General features: G+C 25.6%; 1 protein-coding gene across 3 annotated transcripts; it reads right to left on the bottom strand.

Annotated features, from left to right (window-relative positions):
• Nucleotides 1-111: 111 nt before the first annotated feature.
• LOC127278194 (cyclin-T-like) lies at nt 112-22,689 on the bottom strand. 3 transcript variants are annotated; one of them, XR_007842459.1, is made up of 10 exons: nt 22,478-22,689; nt 19,139-19,349; nt 18,895-19,018; nt 18,391-18,436; nt 17,277-17,367; nt 16,997-17,191; nt 15,624-16,886; nt 12,246-14,030; nt 4,080-4,280; nt 112-2,343 (listed from the first exon to the last, which is right to left on the bottom strand). XR_007842459.1 is itself a non-coding variant. In XM_051299783.1 (9 exons), the coding sequence occupies exons 1-9, from the start codon at nt 22,621-22,623 to the stop codon at nt 4,221-4,223; spliced, it is 3,921 nt and encodes a 1,306-aa protein (XP_051155740.1). In that variant the 5' UTR covers nt 22,624-22,689; the 3' UTR covers nt 3,354-4,220. The 3 variants fall into 3 exon arrangements, 2 of the variants coding, with proteins under 2 accessions (XP_051155740.1, XP_051155742.1); XM_051299783.1 differs by lacking the exon at nt 112-2,343 and having other exon boundaries at nt 3,354-4,280; XM_051299785.1 differs by lacking the exons at nt 112-2,343; nt 18,391-18,436; nt 18,895-19,018; nt 19,139-19,349; nt 22,478-22,689 and adding an exon at nt 17,977-18,356 and having other exon boundaries at nt 3,354-4,280.
• Between the last annotated feature and the right edge of the window lie 145 nt (nt 22,690-22,834).

Genomic DNA, 22,834 nt, shown 5'->3' with positions numbered 1-22,834 from the left:
TTTTCCCTCTAATTTTGTTTGAAAAAATACATTAAAAAAAAAATAAATAAATAAACATATAAAAGTAAAATAGTACAAAAATATAAACAAAAGTAAACACAATATTGATAATTTGGTTGTAAAAATAATGTGCAAAATAATTTTATTATTACAATTTTTATAAAAATAATATATACAAATAGATAATAATTTAACTTCCATTTACAATTATACGTATCGAACAATTTATAATAATAATAATTGATTATTCAAACAATAGTCGTGTTAAATTAAAAATGATATCAATTACCTATAAATATTATTACAAATTTTTTTTGACGCGGAAAATAATGCAAAAAAACAAAAATTTTGTTTTTTTAGCAACATTTAACAAATTCAATTGAAAAAAGTTTCTCTGGATAAATGTGTTTAAACGTTTAACACACAGTAAAGAGACATTTTTTTTCGCTTGAGTATATCGTCGTTTTATTGATATTTACAGGTACATAACGGCACAAATAGACGTTAGTAACATGAGAGAACGAAAAACTTATAAGTTTTTTTTTTTTATTTTTATATTCTTGAGTCGTTTGATGAAAATCCAACGAGGCGTGTGTGTTTATGTGTAAGTAATGAAGATCTTCTCATGTCAAAAATACTTAAAGTTTCATGACAATTGAAACATAATATGTTAAAAGGAAAAACTATTTAAAACGTAGCGACATAAGTTTAGAAAACAAACTTTTACTTTTTCAAATCTCTTTCTTCAGATTTTACACATTTTTTTTACAACAATTACTGATAAATAGAGATTCGAAAAAATAAAATCACCGAACAATTTTTTTTTCATTTTTTTTTTTTTTTAAGGGTAGGTCAAAGTTGCATTAACTTTGATCTGCCCTTAACGTACAATTATTACGTTATGTTCGTAAATATATTTTAAATACATTTTTCATGGACTAACAATGATAATAATTTAATGAGGATTTTTAATTACATGAAAAAACTAATTAAATAGCTGCAAATAATGACCAGTCTCTTATCGCATCAACAAAAGAGATTTTTTATTTATTTGATAAAGTCAAAAATCTTCACCAAATTGGTCATTTTAAAATAATATTTATTTTCATATTTACGAAAATTTTCATTCTGCTTCACTATGAGCAATATATATTTTTTTATTTTGTTTTGAAAAGATTCTTAGCCGTAAATTAAAAACAATTAAAAATTGTTAAAATACATATTTAATAATTAATAAATTTTTTTTCATTTTCTTTTTTTTTGGTTTTTTTTTATATATATATTTTTAAATCTCAGACGCACACAAAAATTCAAGTCTTCACAACCATTGCACCAAAAATCGATTTACTAATAAATCGTGATTCTTATATTTTCTACTTTTAAATATATATCCATAAAAACATAGAAACATTTAGTCTTCCCTTAATTAATATATATTTTAATTTTTCTTTTACCAAATATATGTAACGAAAAAAAAAATTAAAATATTTCACAAGAGAAGTATCGTTAAGTGGCTAAGGATCTTCCAAATCAATTTTACAATAAGTACAACTAATTACAAATAGATTCAATAAAAATTTTCATTTCAAATATTTAAACAATATTTTTGTTTCACAAATAGAAATTTAAAATTCTATTCTTAACGAGAGTTTTGTTTTCACTTCAATAAGTAACAAATTTTACACATTTAAAACAGAACTTTCATTTTTTAAAACTTTTGCATTTAGGGCAAAAGGTTTTTTGTTTTTATTGTTTTCATTGTTTTTGTTATCTGAAATGAAAATTCTTATCGAAAATAATGTTTCACGTGATATTTCTTTTATCGAGAAATAAGATTGACGTATAGGCTGACAATTTCACATACATGGTTTCTTTTTTTGAATTCAAAAAACGATAATTTAAAAAAAATATTAAAATCTTTTGACAATCTTTAAATGCGCACAAAATATTATTAAGTCATGATATTAAAAAATTTTTAAGAATCTCTTTTCGTCCTCGTGGATTCTCTAAAATCGGTTCAAGTTTTATTTATTTATTTTTTTTTTTAATTATTTTTTTTTTCTGAAAGTGTGTTAATTAACACGAGTGTGTAATGCGCGTGTCTACACAATTAATAATAATAATAATAATTAATTAATTAATAATTACAATATTTTCTATTATATTTCTCGTTTAATCCTCACGTGTACGTGTCACATCGTGTCGTAGTCATATCCATTTGGTTTATTTTGGCATACAAAATAATTTTATTTACAGTCTGAGAATAATGTTTTCAATGATATTATCGTTATTATACTAAATTTAGCAATAGTATAATTCGATTGATCGCGGAACAATGACGACCTGCAATAAGAATAATAATAATAATATTAGTATTATTATTAATATATTATTAATAATAATAATAATATTAGTGATAATAATATTAACAATAATATTATTTATAATAATAATAATAATAATAATAATTATAATATTATTTATGATAATAATAATAATAATAGAAATAATAATAATAAGGGAGGGACTATTTTACAAAGTGAAACGTCGATTAATAAATATCTCTCAGATAAGGGAACTCAATTAAACATTCCCTTTCCGAATTATTCTTATTACATTTTTTTTTCTCATTTTGCCCTATTTTCGTTTCTACGAAAGAAAACTCGTACTTTGTGTCGACGAGGAAAAATCTCGAGTGAAATTCTCTCTATATACGATTCTTGAAATTTTACACATTTTTTTGAAAAAAAAAATTTTCCACAATAAATGCATTTTAAAACAAAAAAAAAAAAATTTTTTTTCTTTTTTTCTCTCTCCTTATATCTCTATGTGAAAAACAAAAGAGAAATTCGGCGATAGTCTGCAATTATATAAACGTAGAATAATTCTAGTCAGTCTTAAAAAACAAAGAAAGACTCAAATTTTTCTCTTATTTGAAAGAAAAAAAAAATTGTAATTTTCAAAACATTTCCATTATTATTTTAATACAAATGTATCAAGAGAAAAAAACGAGTCTAATTTGTATAGAAACCCAGTTATTTTAAGTTCAAGCTCACTTTTTTCATCGTTTCAACAAAAAAGAAAAAATTCTTTTTTTTTTTTAATTGAAATCTTTTTTAAGCTTTTGGAAAAATGAAAATATTTAAATATATACATATATATATATTTTTTATTTAAAATACTTAAATATTTATTTAAATATTTTTTTTGAATAGTATATATATATATAATATATATTTAAATATTATAAGATTACATATTATTTACTTTAAACATGAATTTTTTTTTTTTTTTTTTGATATTTTTCGTTATCAATTCAGATTGAACGAAGAATGCCAGGTTTATTATTATTATTATTTTTTTTTTTTTGAAGATTTATTTCAAAATTGCACAACTTTGCAAATTTGATGTCTTCATTTGTTTTCTAATCTATTGATACATACTTGGCCTTTAAAAAGTACAGTTGTATGCTCTAAAAAAAAAAGCAGAATCGCAAAGAGAGGAGATGTTAAGAATGTATATAAGAATCGGAGAGAATTTACCTCATCGCGCGTACAATAATTATATCTACTTTGACCTGAGTTTTATGTTACACCCTTTTTCTCGCTTCTAACAATTTATCTTTTCTCATAGATATAGACAATCTATCCGAGAGAGAATATAACGCTTAATTTAATTTACGTTAACATTTAGATTAACGTATAAATATATCGCCGATTTACTGTCTTGCTTCTTTTAGATTCAGTCCCAATAACTTGGAAAAATGAGAAAAGAATCTTTACAGAGATAGAGAAAGCAAAATCGAAAACAAAATGACAATAACATTTTTCAAGAATTTTCTTTTTTTTTCAATAAAATAAAAAGGAAGAGACAAACTAATTAAACGTAAAATTTTTGAAATTAATAAACAAGAAGATTAATTATTGGAAATTCCGGAAATTCATTGCTGTCATTTTTCACGATATTCACACACGTTTTTTTTTGTTTTTATTTATTTTTTTTTTTTAAGTCGGAGCATGTGAGAGAAAAGGGAAGGAAATATTTTCTAAGAGACAAAACGTGTCTTAATTACGACATACCTTTAGCTTTTTGTCTCGGGCATAAGTTAACGGCGAATTTCTTTGTACAATTTTTTTTTTCTTTGTTTTTTCAAATCATTCTCTATAATTGAGAAAGAATTGATAATTTTTTTTTTTCTATTAACCTATCTAGGATTTCCACTACGACGACTGTTGTGATAACTTATGTGAACTCTTGTGATGACTCGACGAGTGCTTCTCCTGTAACAAAACAATTAATTTAATGATTTTCGCTTGTTAATTTTTCACAAATTGCTAACAGATTAAATTAAAATCAACTATAGATAATAAAAAAAAATTACATTTGACAAAAATAAAAAGAATACATTTTTAGAAAAAAATAATTTTTGTTGTACTTAATTAGTAATTAATTAATTATAAATAAATAAATACAAACTATTTAAAATTAATTTAAAAATTAAATAATAAAAATTATTAAGAATTAAATAGTAATTAATCAGCTTTAATAAAAATTAACTAAGATTGTGAATAATAATTCATAAAACTGTGGCAAAAGAAAATTATTTAAATTTGAAAATTCTTTTGAAACCGGAAGATTTGAAAATTACCATCAGAGTAATAAATCGACATTATAATACGAAACTAATTTAAAAAAAAAAAACACCAAATCAATTAAAAAAAAAACAATAAAAAAATCTATTACAATAAAAAGTAAAATAGAATATTTATAAAAATTGGAAGAATTCACCTCAAACCTTTCAAACTAATCCACAAATGTCAAACATATGGAACGTTTAATGACACAAATAGAATATAAAATAACAGTGGAAATTTTATCACAAAATATGATTTAATATGGAGGAATCGATAAAACATGTTTAATAGATGAATTGACAATTATTAAACTCTAATTTATATAGAAGATAATGAATTTCTTTCGGATGATAACGTAAATACGAAATACAATTTTTCCTAGAGCGACACCTGCCGTATCTTTCACTTTGAAAGGTGAGAGGGATAAGGAGCACAAACACGAAAGAGAATAATTTAAATCAACTGTACATTTAATCAATAATATGATAAACGATTAATTTCTATTCTTTGATAATTATTATAACATATGTATAAAAATTAGTAAAAATATTACAATTGAAATTAATTTGTCAAAATATATAAACATTACTTTAATTAATTAATTTTAATCCTTTAAATTTTTCATTTTTTTTATAAAAAAAAATATCTTTAAAAAATGAAATATTTTTTTAATTATTAAAAAAGGCAATTATTAATTATTGTGTATTATATTTAAAAAAAAATGAAAATATTATTCCAGAAATAGGTTCAATAAGTGTAACGAATGAATTGTAATGATGTGGAAGATAAGCTGTGCTTTAAAAAAAAAAAACTTAAATTAACTCTATACGAATAACAAGCTAATGAAATCATAAAGCATGCATATAGTGAAATATTTTTTAACTAATTTTTACAAGCCTGTAAAAAATATAAAGAAATTCATGCAACATGCGTGATTCAATTGATTTTTCAAATCATAAATCCTTCACCTAAAGCCCCATTTTCACTTATTTTTTTTATTATTATGTTTTATGAGTGGACAACTTTTATTTATGACAATTAATGGATTTTCGCAGGATCTCTGAACGATGTTAGTACAATAATAATAAAGCGGCGATAATATATTTATATGTGCGAAATGAATTAAGAAAAGACAAAATAATTACTAAGGTATATTCGTTTCCATAGAACGTTTATTTTTCTTGATTTCGATTTTATGTCGCCCACGATTCCTGCTTTCCTTTTCCTTTTCTTTTTTTTTTTCTTGTTTTTCTGTAAGGCTTATAAGATAATCAAAAAATAATAATTTACTTTCTTTTTGTGTTTGTTTTTCATAAAAATGATTTTTTCTCAGTTTATGTAAGTTTTGTATATTCGACTAGCTTCAGGGGAAAAAATCATTACGAATGATTTAAAAAAAAAAAGTACATACCTATTTTTTGGGGTTTAAACCCCACAAATAAGTCGAAATTTTTTAAATGAAAAAAAATCTAAAGCCCCCAGATATATTTTTGAGCTATTTAAAATAAAAAAAAAATAAAAAAAAAAAAAAACAGGAACCGAAAGCGACTGGTAAAAATACATTTGATACACAAAGTCGAAGCAACATTCGCGTTACAATTCGTATACGAGTCCTTTTTTTCTTCAATGTTTCTTAAAAAATTAGCTGTAAGCTTTCAGAAAAAACATTCAATCGTTACATAATAAATCAACACACTTTTCATCGACAAAAATTTTTTTTTTTTTTTTTTTTTTTTAGGAAAAAATCAAATTCCCGCAGCTCCGGTTTCTTTACCTTAGCAATTACCTTGTCACTATTATCGCTACAAAAAAAAATAAAATAAAATAAAAAAATAACACTGTTCAGAGCAAAGAAGCTCGCGGAAAATATCATCCGATTTCATAAAAATTCACTGGAATATTTCAGTCATCAATAAAAAAGGAAACGTCAAAATAAATATAAAAAATAAACTAACTATTAGTAAATAATTCTCTTTTTTTCACTAATATTTGAAAATGGATCAAATTCATTTTTCGAGATTCGTTTTCAAATATTCTAAAATTTAACAATTATAATAAGGCAATATGTATATATAATAAAATTAATTAACAATCTATAGAAAATAACTTAGGACTTTCTGCGAACTTTGCTCCATAGTTAACAGAATAAATATCTCTCAATATAATATATATATATATATATATAAATCTATATATATATAGGAACAAAATATTTTCATCCGGTGCTGTGAAAATCTGTTTAAAATAAAAATTAAAAATGGAAACATTTTTTTATCAACCCATATATAGGATTATTTAAATTATTTATTATTTTACAATTTTTTTAAACTTCTTTTTCTTTTACCTATATATATATTTTTTTTTTTTCACGTTTTTAAATATAGATTTATTATAATTAAATTAAAAGGATAATTTCATTTAAAAACTACTAATATTTAAAATGGTTTGTTAATTATAAAATTTAATTCAAGTTCATTATTTTAAATGTAAATTTTAACAGCTTCGGGTATATATAGAACCATTGATTTTTTTGAAACCTGTGTTTTTAAACTCTACGGTTCCTATTTCACAAGACTTAATTATTGAATCGTATAAGTACAACTGGCAAAATTCTTAATAAAAAAATAAAAAAAAAAATTATTTGAGAGAGAATGCCGCAAATATTTCAAAAATAGTAATATGTAATAAAATTAGTAAAATAACCGTAAAATTAATAAACGAAGTGTTAATAATGTTCGACAAGTGATATTTTTACAACAATATTGACGATGACGATGCAAAATTATTATTTTTTTAATCGTGTATACATTTAATTTATTTATATATATATATATTTTTTTTTGTATAATGGCAAACACTAACACAACATATAAACTTTCTCTTCTTTATTATTTATATATAACTATATTATTAATTATCAATGACACGTCATATTAATTTTAATACACTGTCTCTATTTTATTCCTGAGTAATATTTATTGAATATAGAAAGTGAATGTTTGAATATTTTTAAAAGACTTAATTTTTCTCAAATAAATATTCGCGAAATGGAATGTATAATTATTCTATATATACACATCTCAGGAAAAAATTATCATTTCAGTTTAACAACTGAATTTCATTTAATTTCCACGAGAATGACAAATGGAAAAAAATTGACTATTTGAAAAAAAAAGTATTAATCTATATCTTAAATTATTATTGCCTTGTACAAAAAAATTGTTTTCTCTAATTAAAGTAATATTTACATATTAATACCTAAGTAAAAAAAAAAAAAAAAATTATTCTCCCTCTGTGTTTTTGACATTCAAGTCTGACAACAAGAAGTGAAAACAAAAATGCAATTCTTTTTTTTTTTTTTTTTAAATCATAACGATTCAGACTTTTCTTTTCTAACCATTTCTTATTTTTTCATATATATATATATAAATTCCTACAATATTGGTTCTAAATTTTAAAAAATTCACTACTTATCATTCACTAAAATTATATAATAAAAAATTAACAAATTGTTTAAATCTATATTAGCGAAAAATTGTCTGCACTTAAAATTTTATAAATTAAAAATTGCAAACATAAAAAATATAATCACGAAAAAAAATCTAATATTTCTATTTCATTTTTACATGAAAGAAAGAAAATATTATATTATTATCTAAATATAAAGCTTACAGCTATTAATATAAAATACTATTTTCTTTTTTTTTCTTTTTTTAAAGCTTTCTAGTTTTGCCCATTTTTTTTTGTCATGTATTTCTATATAAAGAGATCCAGAATTTTTCGTATCTGATTTTTTTTTATGCATTCATCGTCCTTAAAAAAGTTGACTTGTCCTCTTGATAAACATTATAGAATATATATCATATAGAATCAAAACAATATCATGCTAATAACAAAATTCTACCATAATCTAAAAAAAAAGAAAATCAGAAAAAGAGGAGTCGAAAAATCGAGAAAAAAAATATTATAAAATCTCAACATAATAAACTATCCATCTGTAATGTAATAATTTTTATAAATTAACATATTCCATTTTTATGAAACAAACTTTTTCTCAAGTTTGTTTTAAATAACCAAGCATTTGCTATAATTAAAAATTCAGGGTAAATGAGAAAATTTTAGTGAAAAATGATTTTTTTTTTGTCCAATGTGCACGATAAACTATATAATAAAATACATAAGATAAAAATGACGATAAAAACGATTAGTTACCCCCATATATAGCTTTTGTGTTTTGCTTATCGTGTAATTAGATAAAAAAAAAACATCGTGTACAAATTGAGCAGAGTCGTCAATTCTGAACTAATTAAATTAGTTCACTCTAATAAATTAAGAAATTGACATATTCCGTACTTGACACAAAATGTACTATTATTAAAAATGCTTTTTTGAGAATATTAGAATATAGAAAGCGTTAAAACGTTATTAGAATATTAATATTTCAAGCAGTTGCAGAAACATTTCGTATTTTTCAAAATTCCTTTAAAAATCTATAAAAACAAAGTTGATTCAATAAAAAATAATAAACAAACTAATTTTAAAAATTAGAATTTAAATCTACATTTAATGTAATCTAATTAAAACTTTTAACTAAATTTTGATTATTATTATTATTATTTAAAAATATTAATTAAATAATATATACGAAGCTGAAGTACGCAACGTTTATATAAACGATTTTTAAAGAAATAATTTTTTAAAATGAAAAATTCAATAATTTTTTTCCTAAAAAATATTTCTTGTAGTTTTCATTAATCAACAAATTATAAAAAATATTTTTTAGGCAAAAAATTATAGAATTTTTCATTTTAAAAAATTATCACTTTAAAAATCGTTTATATAAACGTTGCGCACTTCAGTTTCGTTAATATATAACATAAATATTATCTATACTTAATTATATCAATTAAATTTTGCTAAGAATTTCAAATAATTTTTTTTAAACTAAAAGTATAATATCAAAAATAGGTTACAAATTCAAATTTAATATCTTGAGTTTAAAAAAAAAATTTTTTTGAAAAAGGACGAAAGTTTCTGGAAATTTTTATATATAATTAAAAGTTATAATGCATCACATTTTTAATAACAAATCAAGCAAATGCTTTGTTATTGTAAGACTGTTTGGTAAAACAAAAAATTGAAAAATTATTTAATTTAAAAAAAAAAAATATTTTTTTTTAAAAGAATAATTAAAAATAAATTAATATTAAAAATTATTATTAATATAAGAATAATTGAATCGTGAATTTCGAAAAGGGCTCAACTCAAAAAAGCGTAAGTGTCATTTTTGCATAACAATCGATAGTGAAAATGACTCTTACGGTTTTCAGAGTTGAGCCCTTTTCAAAATTCACGATTCAATTAATAATTTAGATTAAAAATCATTTTATGTATGTACAATTTGAACACACCCAGTTGAAAAAAACTGATATTTTGTGCAATTCTATTGTAATTGAATTGAAATTGAAGAATTAGATTTAAAAATAAATAACAAGAAATTCATTTAATTCAATATTAAATAATAAAGAATTAAAAAATTTTTAATTTACAATAATCATATCATAAAAGAAAATTTAAAATTTATAATATTTATATAAATTTAATTATCATTGTCATGCGATAATTTCTGTCAAAAGTTAATCGTGTAAATTATCAAGATTTTAAATTAAATAATTTTTTTCTTTAGTTATTGTCAACTAAAGACTAGATATTTGAATTTTCATGGAAAACACCGTTTTAAGAATAAAAATTATATGCTAAATTTTACGTGTCATTTGATAAAAATCAAAATTATTAAAAATTTTATTTAATTAACTTAATTAAATTTGATTAATTTAATTAATTATGTTTAAAAATAATTTAAATTTATTGTTAAATTAAATTTAAAGTTATATATTTTTTTTACTTTTAATAAAAGATCTTCCTTTAACAAAAACAGAATTTTCAATAAAGAAACAAGATTAAAAATAAATCCTTAAATTCTTCAAAATTTACAAAAATAACTATTGTATGAAACTTTCGCACAACAATTATCATTAATGTTTTCAATAGAGATGAAAAATAGTTTATAAAAGAAGAGAAAAGTAGAATTCGTGCTCTAATTTACAAACGTAAGAATAAAAATTGAATTTTCGAGGAGAAAGAAACATGAAAAAAAACACCTTTTTCTAAACTACATATTTATAAATATTTCATTAATAAATAAAAAAATTTTTAATGATATTTCATTAATATCATTTTCAAAACATTATAAATAATAAAACTTATTAAAATTGTGTATAATCACTTTAAATATTTGATTAAAAAATTAAAAATGTGAGAAATTATTATCTTTTTGGTAAATTTATTATAATTTGAAAATTAATATTGACACGATATCTAATTTATTATTCTGTCTTTAAATTTCTGAATAATTGAACGTTTCATTTTACGACAAAATTAAAAAACTGTTTTTTTTTCCATTTAATTATATACAATAATTATTTATTATTATTTTTATATAAAACTTTATTTTACTAAATTTTGATTAATGTTAATGTAACTAGAACATTTAATTTTAATTATAATTTAAGATGAGAAATAAAAATACCAATCCTTTAGCTTGATATTTTTATTTTTATCTTTTAATATTTTACTAAGTGACAAATTTTATTATTAAATCAAATAATGTTTTCTATTAAATGTATAATTTCATTAGAAATATTTAATATCTTTCAAAAAAGAATGTATTTGAATTTTAATTTTCATATGTTTCAAAATCATTTTATAAAATATATATAAAAAATATATATATATATATATATATATATATATATATACAAATATAATATCAATTTATAAATATATCTATAGAAATATATATAATATAAATATAATATATAATGAATAATTTGATTATTCAAAAAATAATTATTATAACTTTTGACTAAAAGTAATAAAAAAAAATTTCTTTCTCCACGAAATTCAATTTTTCTCGATTTTCTACTATCATCAACTACTGAATAAATCTCCAACTACTGGATAAATCATCAACTACTGAATAAATCTTCAACTACTTAATAAATCATCAACTACTCAAAAATAATTATAGAAATCATCTGCAAAAAAAAAGTAATTACTAATATAAAAAAAAAAAAAAATTCACTTCTACTCAGGTGGAGGTGGAGGTGGTGGTGGCGGAGATGAACCAGGTGGAGGACCATCAGGTAAAGGAGGTTGATTATTGACTTTATGAGAAGCAGAATTTCCACTGGTCTCATTTTTATTATTGATATTCCTCAAATTTGGCGGTAAATTCGGTGGTGGAATACTCGTGTCAATTGTAACATCGGGAGTGACAATAACATTACCAGTTGGATACATATTAAATCTCTGCTGTTGATATTGTTGATAATAAATTGCAGGATCGTACATGTATCCAGCTGGATTATTGAACATTGGTGGTGGATAATTGGAAAAGAAAAATGGATCACGTGAATTTGGTGGACGATGAAGAGGAGGATGAGGACCATGAACACCGTCAAATCGTTGATAAAAACCATCATGAAATTGTTGATTTACGTAGGGCAGCCGCGGTGGAAAGAGTCGGCCGCCTCTTCCGCTTCCACGTACCTTATTATTACTGCCGGAGTTATAGTGCCTTCCATTCTGTCTCTCGTTGGAACGTTGCTGTTGGACGAGAGCAGGATTATTGACGATCTGCTGCTGCTGCTGCTGTTGTTGTTGTTGTTGTTGTTGTTGTCTTTTACTTGGTGGTCCACTTGTTGTTGGATTCTCATGACCATCGCTACGTTCACGTTTTCTTGTATCGTGCTCACCTCTAGAAATAACATCGGTGCGAATCTTGATTTTTAATGGACCCTGAAGTGGTTGAATTATCGGAGGGGGAATCGATTGAGCGACCTTTATTCGTTCTTTGGCAATTTTGATTTTAATTTTACCAGGTGGTGATTTCAATTTATCAACAGTACCAAGTGATTCGCTGGTTAAATTAATTTTATCCTTGGGAATAGTGATTTTAATTGGTTCGGCGGGAATATTTTCACCCTCAATTTTTCTCTTATCCTTATCGCGATGTTTCTCTTTATCCTTGTCCTTGTGCTTGTGTTTGTGCTTTTCTTTACTCTTCTCTTTGTCTTTGTGTTTATGTTTCTTCTCCTTCTTTTTCTTTTCACTTTTATGTGTGTGTTCAGATTTTTTCTCCTCGGCAACAAGAATTGGAATAATGGGAGGAACAATACTCGATGTGGAGAGAGTTGATAGTGTTGAATCGATAGTGGAACCGGATAGTGCGCCCATATCGACAGTTGAGACAAGTGGCTCTTGTGTCATTTGCTGTTCGGATGGTAAAATTGCTGACAAAGTTGGTGGATATTCCTGCGTTGGTTGTTGTTGTTGTTGTTGCTGTTGTGGGGGTTGATTAAATTGTTGAAGAAGCGAAGGCATTGGTGCTAAGGGCTCTTGAAGTAATGCACTGATACTCTGTGCTGATTTGGTACGAGAAAATTCCTCCAATGGTTCAGCTGTATTCTTTTTCTTGTTATCGATAATTGGTTCAATGGGAAATTCTTGTGGTTCTTGAGTTACGAGAAATTCTTGAAGTTCTTGTCTCACGAAATCTGCTGGATTATTCTTTGAACACTCGGGTTGTATAGTTTTTGATGTTTCAATTTTCATTTTTGGATAATCGGTAAGCCTCTGCAATTGAACTGTAGCTCGTGGGAATTCCATTCCATCTTTGAAATCAAAAATATTCTTTGGAAAGTCGTGAACCTTCGGTACCTCATGCTTATACTCATGTTTAAATTCTGGAATAGATTTATAATCTTGAACAGGTTTATAATCCTGAGATGATTTAAAATCTTGTGTTGCCTTAAATTCTTGAGTGACTTTAAATGTGTTCTGTTCAATGGTGGGCTTGAATTCTTGTGCCTCGGAAAATTCTTGCCTTAATAATCGACTTTCAACGCCATTTGTTAATGGACCAAGAGAAGTTCGATGAGTTAAAGTGGACTCTGGTTCAAAAGGTCTTATTAATTCGGGCATTTTTGTGTTGTCATTCATGAATGAACTTCTTGATGGCATTTCATTTATTGGTTGAAGAAGTCCTGTTATATTATTGGTTGCATTAAAAACAGAGGATAATGCATCTTGAGCCGATGTTGTTGTTGTTGTTTGTTCGAATTCACTCATGCCCCGATGTCGTTTATGCGATGAGGAATTCGCAAGCTCTGTTGGTGGCCGCTTAAGTGAATCGTGTTGCTGTAAAACAGGTGGACTTGAAAATGGTGATATAAGAGTTGCCGGTAAATCTAGAGGTGCAGGTTGTTTCGCCATTTTTGACACTGGTGGAGTTTTTTGTCGCGACTTGGATCGTTGATGAGAGTCGCGTGATGTCTGTAAAAAAAAAAAAAAATCAAGAAAAAATCATTTCAAAATTCTTACTAATTTAATAATATCGCCACATCAGAATAAAGTTGGTACATTTTTTTTCAAAGAGAAAATTCTTTTTTTTTTGTATAATTTCAATTTTATGTTCATAAAATAAAAAAAGAAAAGTCCATCACACCATCTTGTTATGAAAATTGAATTGTATTAATTTTTATAGAAATTATATGAATGCGAATTTGGATAGTATTTATAAAAAATAGGAATTTCGCTCTATAAAATAAATTATAAAAAAGGATATTTTGTACTATTGTTTATTGATTTTAATGTAACATTTCTTTTTTAAATAATAATATTAGTCATGATTTTGAGGTCGAAAATTACCTAACACGGCAGAATTTTGAGGGAAATGAAGTAAAAATGTGTTTTTGGAGTCTTTATTCACACTTTTTTCAAAATTCTTAATTTTTTTATGAACTTGCATATATATTGGTTATGCAGTGTACAATTCAAGCTTTAATTCAAGACAAGTTAAAAGTCTCTAACACGTCAGGTTGAGGAAAAAAATATTAAAAACCCCCTAAAAACAGATTAAAAAAATTTATTTGTTTCAAATAATTGGTTACTTGACTATTATCAAATAAATATTTATTTCTATTAAATAATTATTATTTGTTTCAAATACAGAAATTATTGTTTCATATACAGTTTATTTAATTCAAATAAAAATTATTTGGTCCATATAAATATTTATTTGATTAGTCAAGTAACCGATTATTCGAATCAAATAATTTTTTTTTCGGTGTACATAGTCAGAAAATTCCCGACTAATTTCCCACTAGTAGACATAATGATTATTATTTTTTATAGAAGTAGTTAAAAAAACTATATTTTCCCTCGAAATTTTAAAATTTTAAGATTCAATATAGACAATATAATAAAAAATAAAAAACCGAAACATTAAAAAAAACATTAGGAATACTTTACCTAATAATATCTCAAACGTTTGGACAATAGACATTTTTAAAAAATTCTGTTAAATAACAGAAATAACAATTAGATGAAAAAATAAAAATATGGTTTAAAAAAATAAATTCAATTGGATAATTATATAAACCGACATATAAGGTGGAGAAATTGAATAAAAATGAAATTTCATAAGAATTCCTATAGTGTTATAGAAACCCTGTATTGATAAATATAATATATAGTAATAATATCCTAACGATAAATACAACTACAATCGAGAGAGGAATATATTTTTAGACCTCCATGAAGTTGGCGTTGAAAATTATTTTTCACGGGACCAAAAATATTAAATTATTTTTAAAAAAGTTTTAGACTGAAAATCTTTAAAAAAAAATATAATTTGACATTTTTGGTCCTGTGAAAAATAATTTTTGGCACTGAGCGTCGACAACTTCATGGAGCTATTTCTAGTATGAATTAATATCGTTAATAAAAATAAAAAAAATAAATTAAATTAATGAAAACGCAAATAATAGCACGAAAAAATGAATAGAAAATAAAAAGAATGATAAAATTTTTTAAATTAATTTCTAAATGTAAAGATAATATATTTTTGAAAGTAAAGTAACTCACATCTCTTTGAACTTTCTCGGGACTGAATAGAGATTTAGGTTTAACAGGCGCTACGTTCTGTTGTTCAAGCATGACTCTATTATCATCGTGTCGTGGCCTTTTCTCAGCTTTAGGATCCTCAACATTGCTCATTGAACTTGATGATTGTGAACTTCCATTCTTGATTGATTCTTTGATGAACTGTTGCATTCCCGACATCGAGTGTTGTTGTTGTTGTTGTTGATGAAGATGATGTGGCATGGGTTGTTGCTGTTGTTTCGTCATTGATTTCTGTTGTTGCACCTGTGACGTAATTGGAATCGATAAATTTTGTTGTCCCGAATTACCCTGTAACTTATCAGACTGATTATGTTTGGAATGATGCGATTGTTTCAGCATATGCGCAATATAATCGTCTTTTGTTATTTCCTGTCTTGATTTAGGTGGTGGAATTGGTTTCTCAATGAGTTTACGCACTTCTTCACTTCTTTGCTCAAGGGAATCGGGTTTCCTTTGACGATCAACACGCGACGACATGTCACGATATTCAGAATAGGGTTTTTGATCATCTTTCCTATGTTCAGGAAGTTTATTGTGTCGCGGATCATACCTCTTGTCATGCGAGCTTACTCTATGTACATTGTGATTATTATTGCTCAACTTGTCTTGAGGATTTGTGTGTTGCGATGCTGATTCCTGTGGTAATCCTGACTCGAGTCTTGCCGCAAGATCAGGCTGAGAGGCAATTAAATTCGAATCATTTTGCGTGATATTGTGATGATACAATGATCCAGTCGTGCCACTTGTTCCACTGTTAAATTCACGGGGAACACGTTGTTGTCTATTTGGATCGCGATTTGGGTCCCTTGTTGTTTGTGATGTACTACTTGTGTGCCTTTGTGACATTGATTGATTCATTTTCATATCGGGCCTGTGATGATGATTGTGATGAAGTGCCGATTTTTGATTTGGTGTTGGAGCTTGTTTGTTTGGCATCATTGAACCGGGTATTTGTTGTTTGTGATGATGTGAAGAATGATGTTTATTGGGATCTGTAACACTTTGACCAGTTGATGATGATGATGATGATCCTGCGGCATTTGCTTTTTCCCTCTCGAGTCGCTCTCGTTCTTTCTTTTCGCGATATTCGCGATAATCAACGGACGATCGACCTGGCATTGTTGGTTTTTTCTCGTCATGCTTTTGCGGATGATGAGAACGATTCGAGGCAAAAGTGGGACCTCCATCTGCCGCTGGGGACTGAATTTTTCGCGGCTCCAATTCCTATAAACGTGATAAATGACAAATTTCTTGTGAGTAAATTGTTCGTATTAACATCTGAAAAAAAAATTGTGATAATTTAAAAAAAAAAAAATTAGAAAATTTCCACTTACGAAAGGTGAATTCATCATTGGATGACTCATGTTGGGACTTTGGTTATCATTTATACTTTTGATTTTTCTTTTAAGCCTCGAGGGACATTTATCGAAAATGTGAAGAAATTCTGATGTTAACTTTTGCAGGAGTTCCGACGTGACTGTTTTGTCGATATACCAGAACCAGTGTTTCCCTTCATTGCTTTGAGGTATCTTGAGAAAAGTACGAAAAAGGAAAATCGAAATTAATAATTTTTGTTTATTCTTTTATTATAAAATAAAAATTTCCTAATCTTACCTCCCAATTAGACCACTTGCAAGCCAAATGAATGCAGAAACATGCAACAACAGTGGGTTTATACTGCAAACACATAGTTGTTAGGTGTAAGCTGAAACAGAGAAAAATACTTTTTCGAAAATTCATCTCAAAAATGATTACAAAGGAAAAGAAATAAAAAAAAAATTACATCATCAAGAAGATGAAATTACAAGTAGATTTTTAAGGTGGGATTACAGAGTTTCAGAGAACGTTTTGGTTCTAAATGGTTCGCCATGATTTTGCAGAATCCTCATGCCGAATAGAACTCAAAGCATTTATATAAATATATATATTTATATATATATATATATATGTGTGTAATTTAAAAAAAACAATCATCTATAACATACTTTCAAAAGAATTAAATTCCTTAAAATTTAGATTAAAAACTCGACGGATCCAATTCCGTTTTTTGAGAGAATTTTAATCATATACAGAGACGAATGATGTGACACGATAAATAAAAGATAAAATACAATATGTAAATAAAAAAAATAAATAAATAAAAAGAAGCACATTCGTACACTATAAATTCGCATTCATTCCCTACAGTTTGCTGTCGTGGTGCTAAAATAGCATCCGGCATGTGGAACTGAAGGCGAAACTAAACAAACAGAGTTTTTATATATCATATAACGTATACAAAAAAACGATCAGCCTTTTAGAAAATTCTATTTACCTGAGGGTCCTTATTGTGAAATAAACTTCGTATCGCGTTGGCATTAATAACATTTTTCCCGAATTAAACTGCTTATTGCTTTGGTTACGTTCTCTTAACAATCAGACATTACCGCTACCAAGCAAAACATTCGCCCAACGTTTTTCCACATTTATTCCATCATTATAATATGTAACTTAATGATTAACATTAAGCAATTTGCATTTCAATATTAATATACATATATATATATATATATATGCAATTATTTGGTAAGAGTAATTTTCTATTTAAAGAAAGAAAGAAAATTAGCTTTAGTAAAACATTTATGACTAAATAGGAAGAATGCTTTAGCTTGGAATAATTTTTCAACGGCATTTATCTGATCGGAAGACTTCTAAGAGTAAGAGATACTAGGAAATAATTTGTAGCCACCTGTTAGATGCCATGAAGTATGAAGTCTGGGCTAAGTCCTTGTTCGCTGAAAAATAAAAGTAAACTGTAAAGTAGTAACATTTTTTTTTTCTATTTTATTTAAAATTTATATTTTTGAATTTGTATCTCAAATTAAATAAATTTTAGTTACTATTGACCGGGATAAGTTTACAACAAAAGAGACTATTTTTCCAATTTCTTTTTTAAATTGCTATAAAAAAAATTACTATTCAAAGACCTGGTGAACTTCTTTCTGAAGGTTTTCTCAAAGTAACTATAATATATTTCTTGTATATAATTTATTTTATTGAGTATTTTAAAGTATTTGACTTTAATTGTAAGTCAAAATTTGTGAAGTGTGACAATATTTTTTTGATGGTCAAAAGTTTTCGAAATAATACGGCTTTTGTTTAATATTAATATAACTTTTTTCCCGATCGAAGATAATTAATAAAATAATTAACGGATTTAATTAAAAATAAATATAACAAAACGAGAACTCACCTTTTACTAGGTGACAACATCTAACAACGTGTGTGTGAGGGTGGTCAATGGCAAGTTCGAAACCCAGGGTCATTAGGAGGGCACTTTCATTGGACACCAACTCATTAGCCTGCTCCAAATATTGCTGCAATAAGACATAAGCCAGCCATTAAGCAGCTAATGAATTTCAAATTTGTTTATTTGATTTTTTTTTTTTTTTTTTTTTTATCATTTTTCCTCAATTTTTGAAAATCATCGCACTCACATCCGACTTTATATCAAGTGACGCCTGTTCTCTGTGGAGACATAAATGCGCACATTTGATGACATGTTCCAGTTTCCGCGGTTGCTCCTCTGTCTTTGCCGCTAAGAAGAGGGCTGCTGCTGCTATCTTGTTCCGTGGAAACTGTGTTAACGAGTGGAACACAAAAAATCGATGCATGTACACGATGGCTGTATTGATGCATAGTTGAGTACTAATTTCGAAGAAGTTAAGGAAAAAGTATTCGGCAAATTTGCATCTTAATTTAGTAAAAAAAAAAGGAGCCAAAAGTTTTGAACGTTCATATGAACGAAATATTTTTTTCAATCTATAAATTATTAAAAATTATGATGACAATGTAAAATAAAACAGTAAATTTAACAATTATTAAATTAATAACATCTTTTTAGATATTTTAAACAATATTATGTAATAAAATTCGTAGTTAAAGAAGTTGCAAAAAAAAATTTCGTTCATATGAACGTTCAAAACTTTTGGCTCATGAAAAAAAAAAGAATGAAAAAAAAAAACGAAAATCTTATTTGTACCTGAAAAATTGAAGGGAAAAAAAATCTTTGAAACTATTTCATAAATTATCTATTTTAAATTAATTCAATTACAAAATATTATTATATAATTATTGCAAAATTCAAAGAAGAAACTACTAAATCGTAAAACGAAAGCGAAAATTAATTATTGTAATCAATAACAAAAGAAATTTCTTCTTATAATTATAACAAAATTATTTTCATAATTAACAAAGGTTTCTTAAATAATGAAAAAAAATATAGGTATATATTCTTGTGAGTAAATTTTATCACTTGATCTTTTTTGTTTTTAAAATATTAAAAAAAAAAATATTGTTTTAAAGATCAAATGTTTCCAAAACACATTTTTTTCTTTTAAACTAAAATCACGAATTATAAATTAATTCAAAATCCAAGAAATTTTATTATCTCAATTGCATTCGATAACTATACAAAATTACAGTACATTCTTTTCTTAAAAAATTTCCTTTTATTTTAACAAAATTCACATTTAATTATAGAAATATGATTCATTTCTGTATTCTCGAAAGATAATTGCAGAAGTAATTCAAGACAATATTCATGACGGTGAAGTTCACAACGTTCATAATCAACGATTGAAAAAAAAATATATTGTTCATTAAAAAAATAATAACTAATATTTTGCCTACAAATTTTATTTAAAAAAAAATTATTGATCAAGAAACATTGCAAAAAAAAAAAAAATTTAGATCAAAAATAATAATAATTTGCATAGAAAAATATTTTTTTCTTCTCGTTGTGAACTTTACTGACGTCAATATTCTTTTAAATCTTTAATTAAATTTGTTTCAATAATTACAAATATTATCAATAAAACTAAGATTTCAATATTTAATTAATTATTAATATTTTCAATATTAATTGTAGAAAGAAAAAATTTGTCTTTAATTTTTTCTTAAATTTTTTTTTCTCATTTTCCAACACGAGTTTTAAATAACACATGACTACTTTTGCATGGTATGACTAGAAAACAGAAAGAACAATTTTGTATAAAAAATAATTTTTTATTTTTTCTTTTAATTCAAATTACAATTAATTCTTTTGAAGATGATCAAATTTTATTTATGAAAATCCCTTTATGTGTATATATATATATGTGTGTATGTGTAAAAATACAAGTATAGAAAAATTCCCCAGCGTTGTACAAAAATGTTTATACAAAAGATCAATCAATGTTGAAAATACATAAATGGAAATAAACTGGATTCTGAATATGGGCAGATTGTTCAAAATTGATAAAAACTTCATACTGCGAACACGTTGAATGTCTAGAAGCTTATTCTGAAATCTGTATAAAAATGCTTTTTCTCTTTTGAAAAGTAGAAGAAACTTTCAAAAAAAAAAAAAAAAAATTCAACTTGAAGATGCTATACTGTTATTTTACTTTAATTTACATTTATTTCAAGCAGATACTAAGCAAATTTAAGAGATTTTGAAATTTTACCAATTTAGAATTTCGAAAATCTTAATAAGGAGAAATAAAAATTTACTAACCTTAAGTAATATTTCACAATTTTCAAAGTAATTGATTATTTTAAAAAATAGAATTCAATTTCACTCATTACTCTAAGAATTAAATATTATTTTTACTATTTATATGTATATTTATATATATATCTTATTCATTATTCGTTGTTAATTAATGTTAAGGATTTTGCACTAAAAAATAACGTATAATACATCAACAAATACTAAACATAAAATTTTAAATTTTACGAACAGAAACAAAGAAAAAAAAAACTAATATAAAATGGTAATATTCAGAGTTTCTCAGTCTCTCAATATATAACCTCTGAACACAATGAGAAATGAAAATTAATACTTTTAACAAATGTTTATGAAAACAAAACAAATATGCTACTGGTTTACATGAAATAATTTTCAAGCAAAAGTATTCTAAAAAGAGGGTCAAATCGCCCAAAAGCGAATAACGGTTCTTTAGTCTGAAAAAAAATCAAGGCTAACTGACACATACACACAAGCAAAGTGCATAAAATAATCACAAGATAAAACTTTTGTTTACAAGCAGACTATTTAAATTTCAATAACGTCACAAGAAATTACAAAAACAATTGGAATTTCCAAATGGAAATTGAGACAAATAGGAGAAGAAACAAAAAAAAAAAATGAGATCGTAACTAACACACCCAAGCCTATAAAAAACGAAATAAAAGCAATCAATCAAAAACTCATTTCTGAATACATCTAAGAGAATTTCGACATTTCATTAATTCGGAATTCGCATTGATTTGCGAAATATGATAAGACGCGTCCTAGAAATGTTTGCAAATCAACAAAAAAAACTGCATTATATATGAATGAGGAAAATTAATGATTGATGAACAAAAATTGCGTAAGCAAACTCAGTTGGCAGGACTGACGTTCAATCGTTAATCTCATGTCCTACAATACAAATTTATTATATTCGAAACAAACTTAATAACACAATCAACATTATTAAACAAACACAAAAGCCAGAAGGAAAAGTAAAAATTTTAGAAAATCCAATGTAGTCAGCCCACGTTTCTCCAATATGGAGTTCCATGACGCGTGACCTCAGTGAATTCGATTCTCGTGTTTACAGCCCACTTAGGCAATCAACGAACGAAAATGAATAATCAGAATGTCACGTACATGGAATTAATCAAAAATCGAAAACATACCTGTTAAAAAACTCGGCGAAAATTGACGTACGAAAGTCTCTTTCGCAGCGAGCACGAGCGGGGAAGGGGGGTAGGTAGTTGAGATTGAGAATCAAGCGTTAAAAGGATACACAGATAAACGTTGTCCCATATCCTGGATGAAATTTGCGGCCTGCTGCCTATTACTCAGTTCTCTATCGGCGTCGATACCGCTTCTTCGGCTCGGCGAATTCGCTAGTTGTTCTTTTGTAAAATACCATTTTGCGTCAGCCGCCATTTATATGTACACACTCCAAAACTAATGCACCTCGGCGCTGCGACGCCGTACTTCACGCCACTTCACGCGAAACTGACCGGAAATATTATATTCAAGCATGAAGTTGTCATTTTGAACTGACGACGGTTGCGCAAATGATTCCAGTAGTAGCGCGTCAAATTTGAATTTATGTTATGTATTAAGTAAATTTTTTAACTTTTATATTCTATAT

This window comes from Leptopilina boulardi, unplaced genomic scaffold, assembly GCF_019393585.1.
Source record: "Leptopilina boulardi isolate dan_hultmark-lab unplaced genomic scaffold, ZJU_Lbou_2.1 LbouV2_199, whole genome shotgun sequence".
Classification (NCBI taxonomy): domain Eukaryota; kingdom Metazoa; phylum Arthropoda; class Insecta; order Hymenoptera; family Figitidae; genus Leptopilina; species Leptopilina boulardi.
The sequence above is the reverse complement of the archived record's forward strand: the minus strand, read 5'-3'. Positions and strand labels throughout refer to the sequence as shown.

Excerpts from the sequence above, each read along its gene's own strand:
- LOC127278194 (XM_051299783.1), bottom strand. The coding sequence starts at position 22,623 with ATGGCGGCTGACGCAAAATGGTATTTTACAAAAGAACAACTAGCGAAT. Across the intron at positions 19,019-19,138 it reads CACTTGATATAAAGTCGGAT|CAATATTTGGAGCAGGCTAA; the intron begins GTGAGTGCGATG and ends GTCTTATTGCAG. Across the intron at positions 17,192-17,276 it reads GCAAGTGGTCTAATTGGGAG|ATACCTCAAAGCAATGAAGG; the intron begins GTAAGATTAGGA and ends ACTTTTCTCAAG.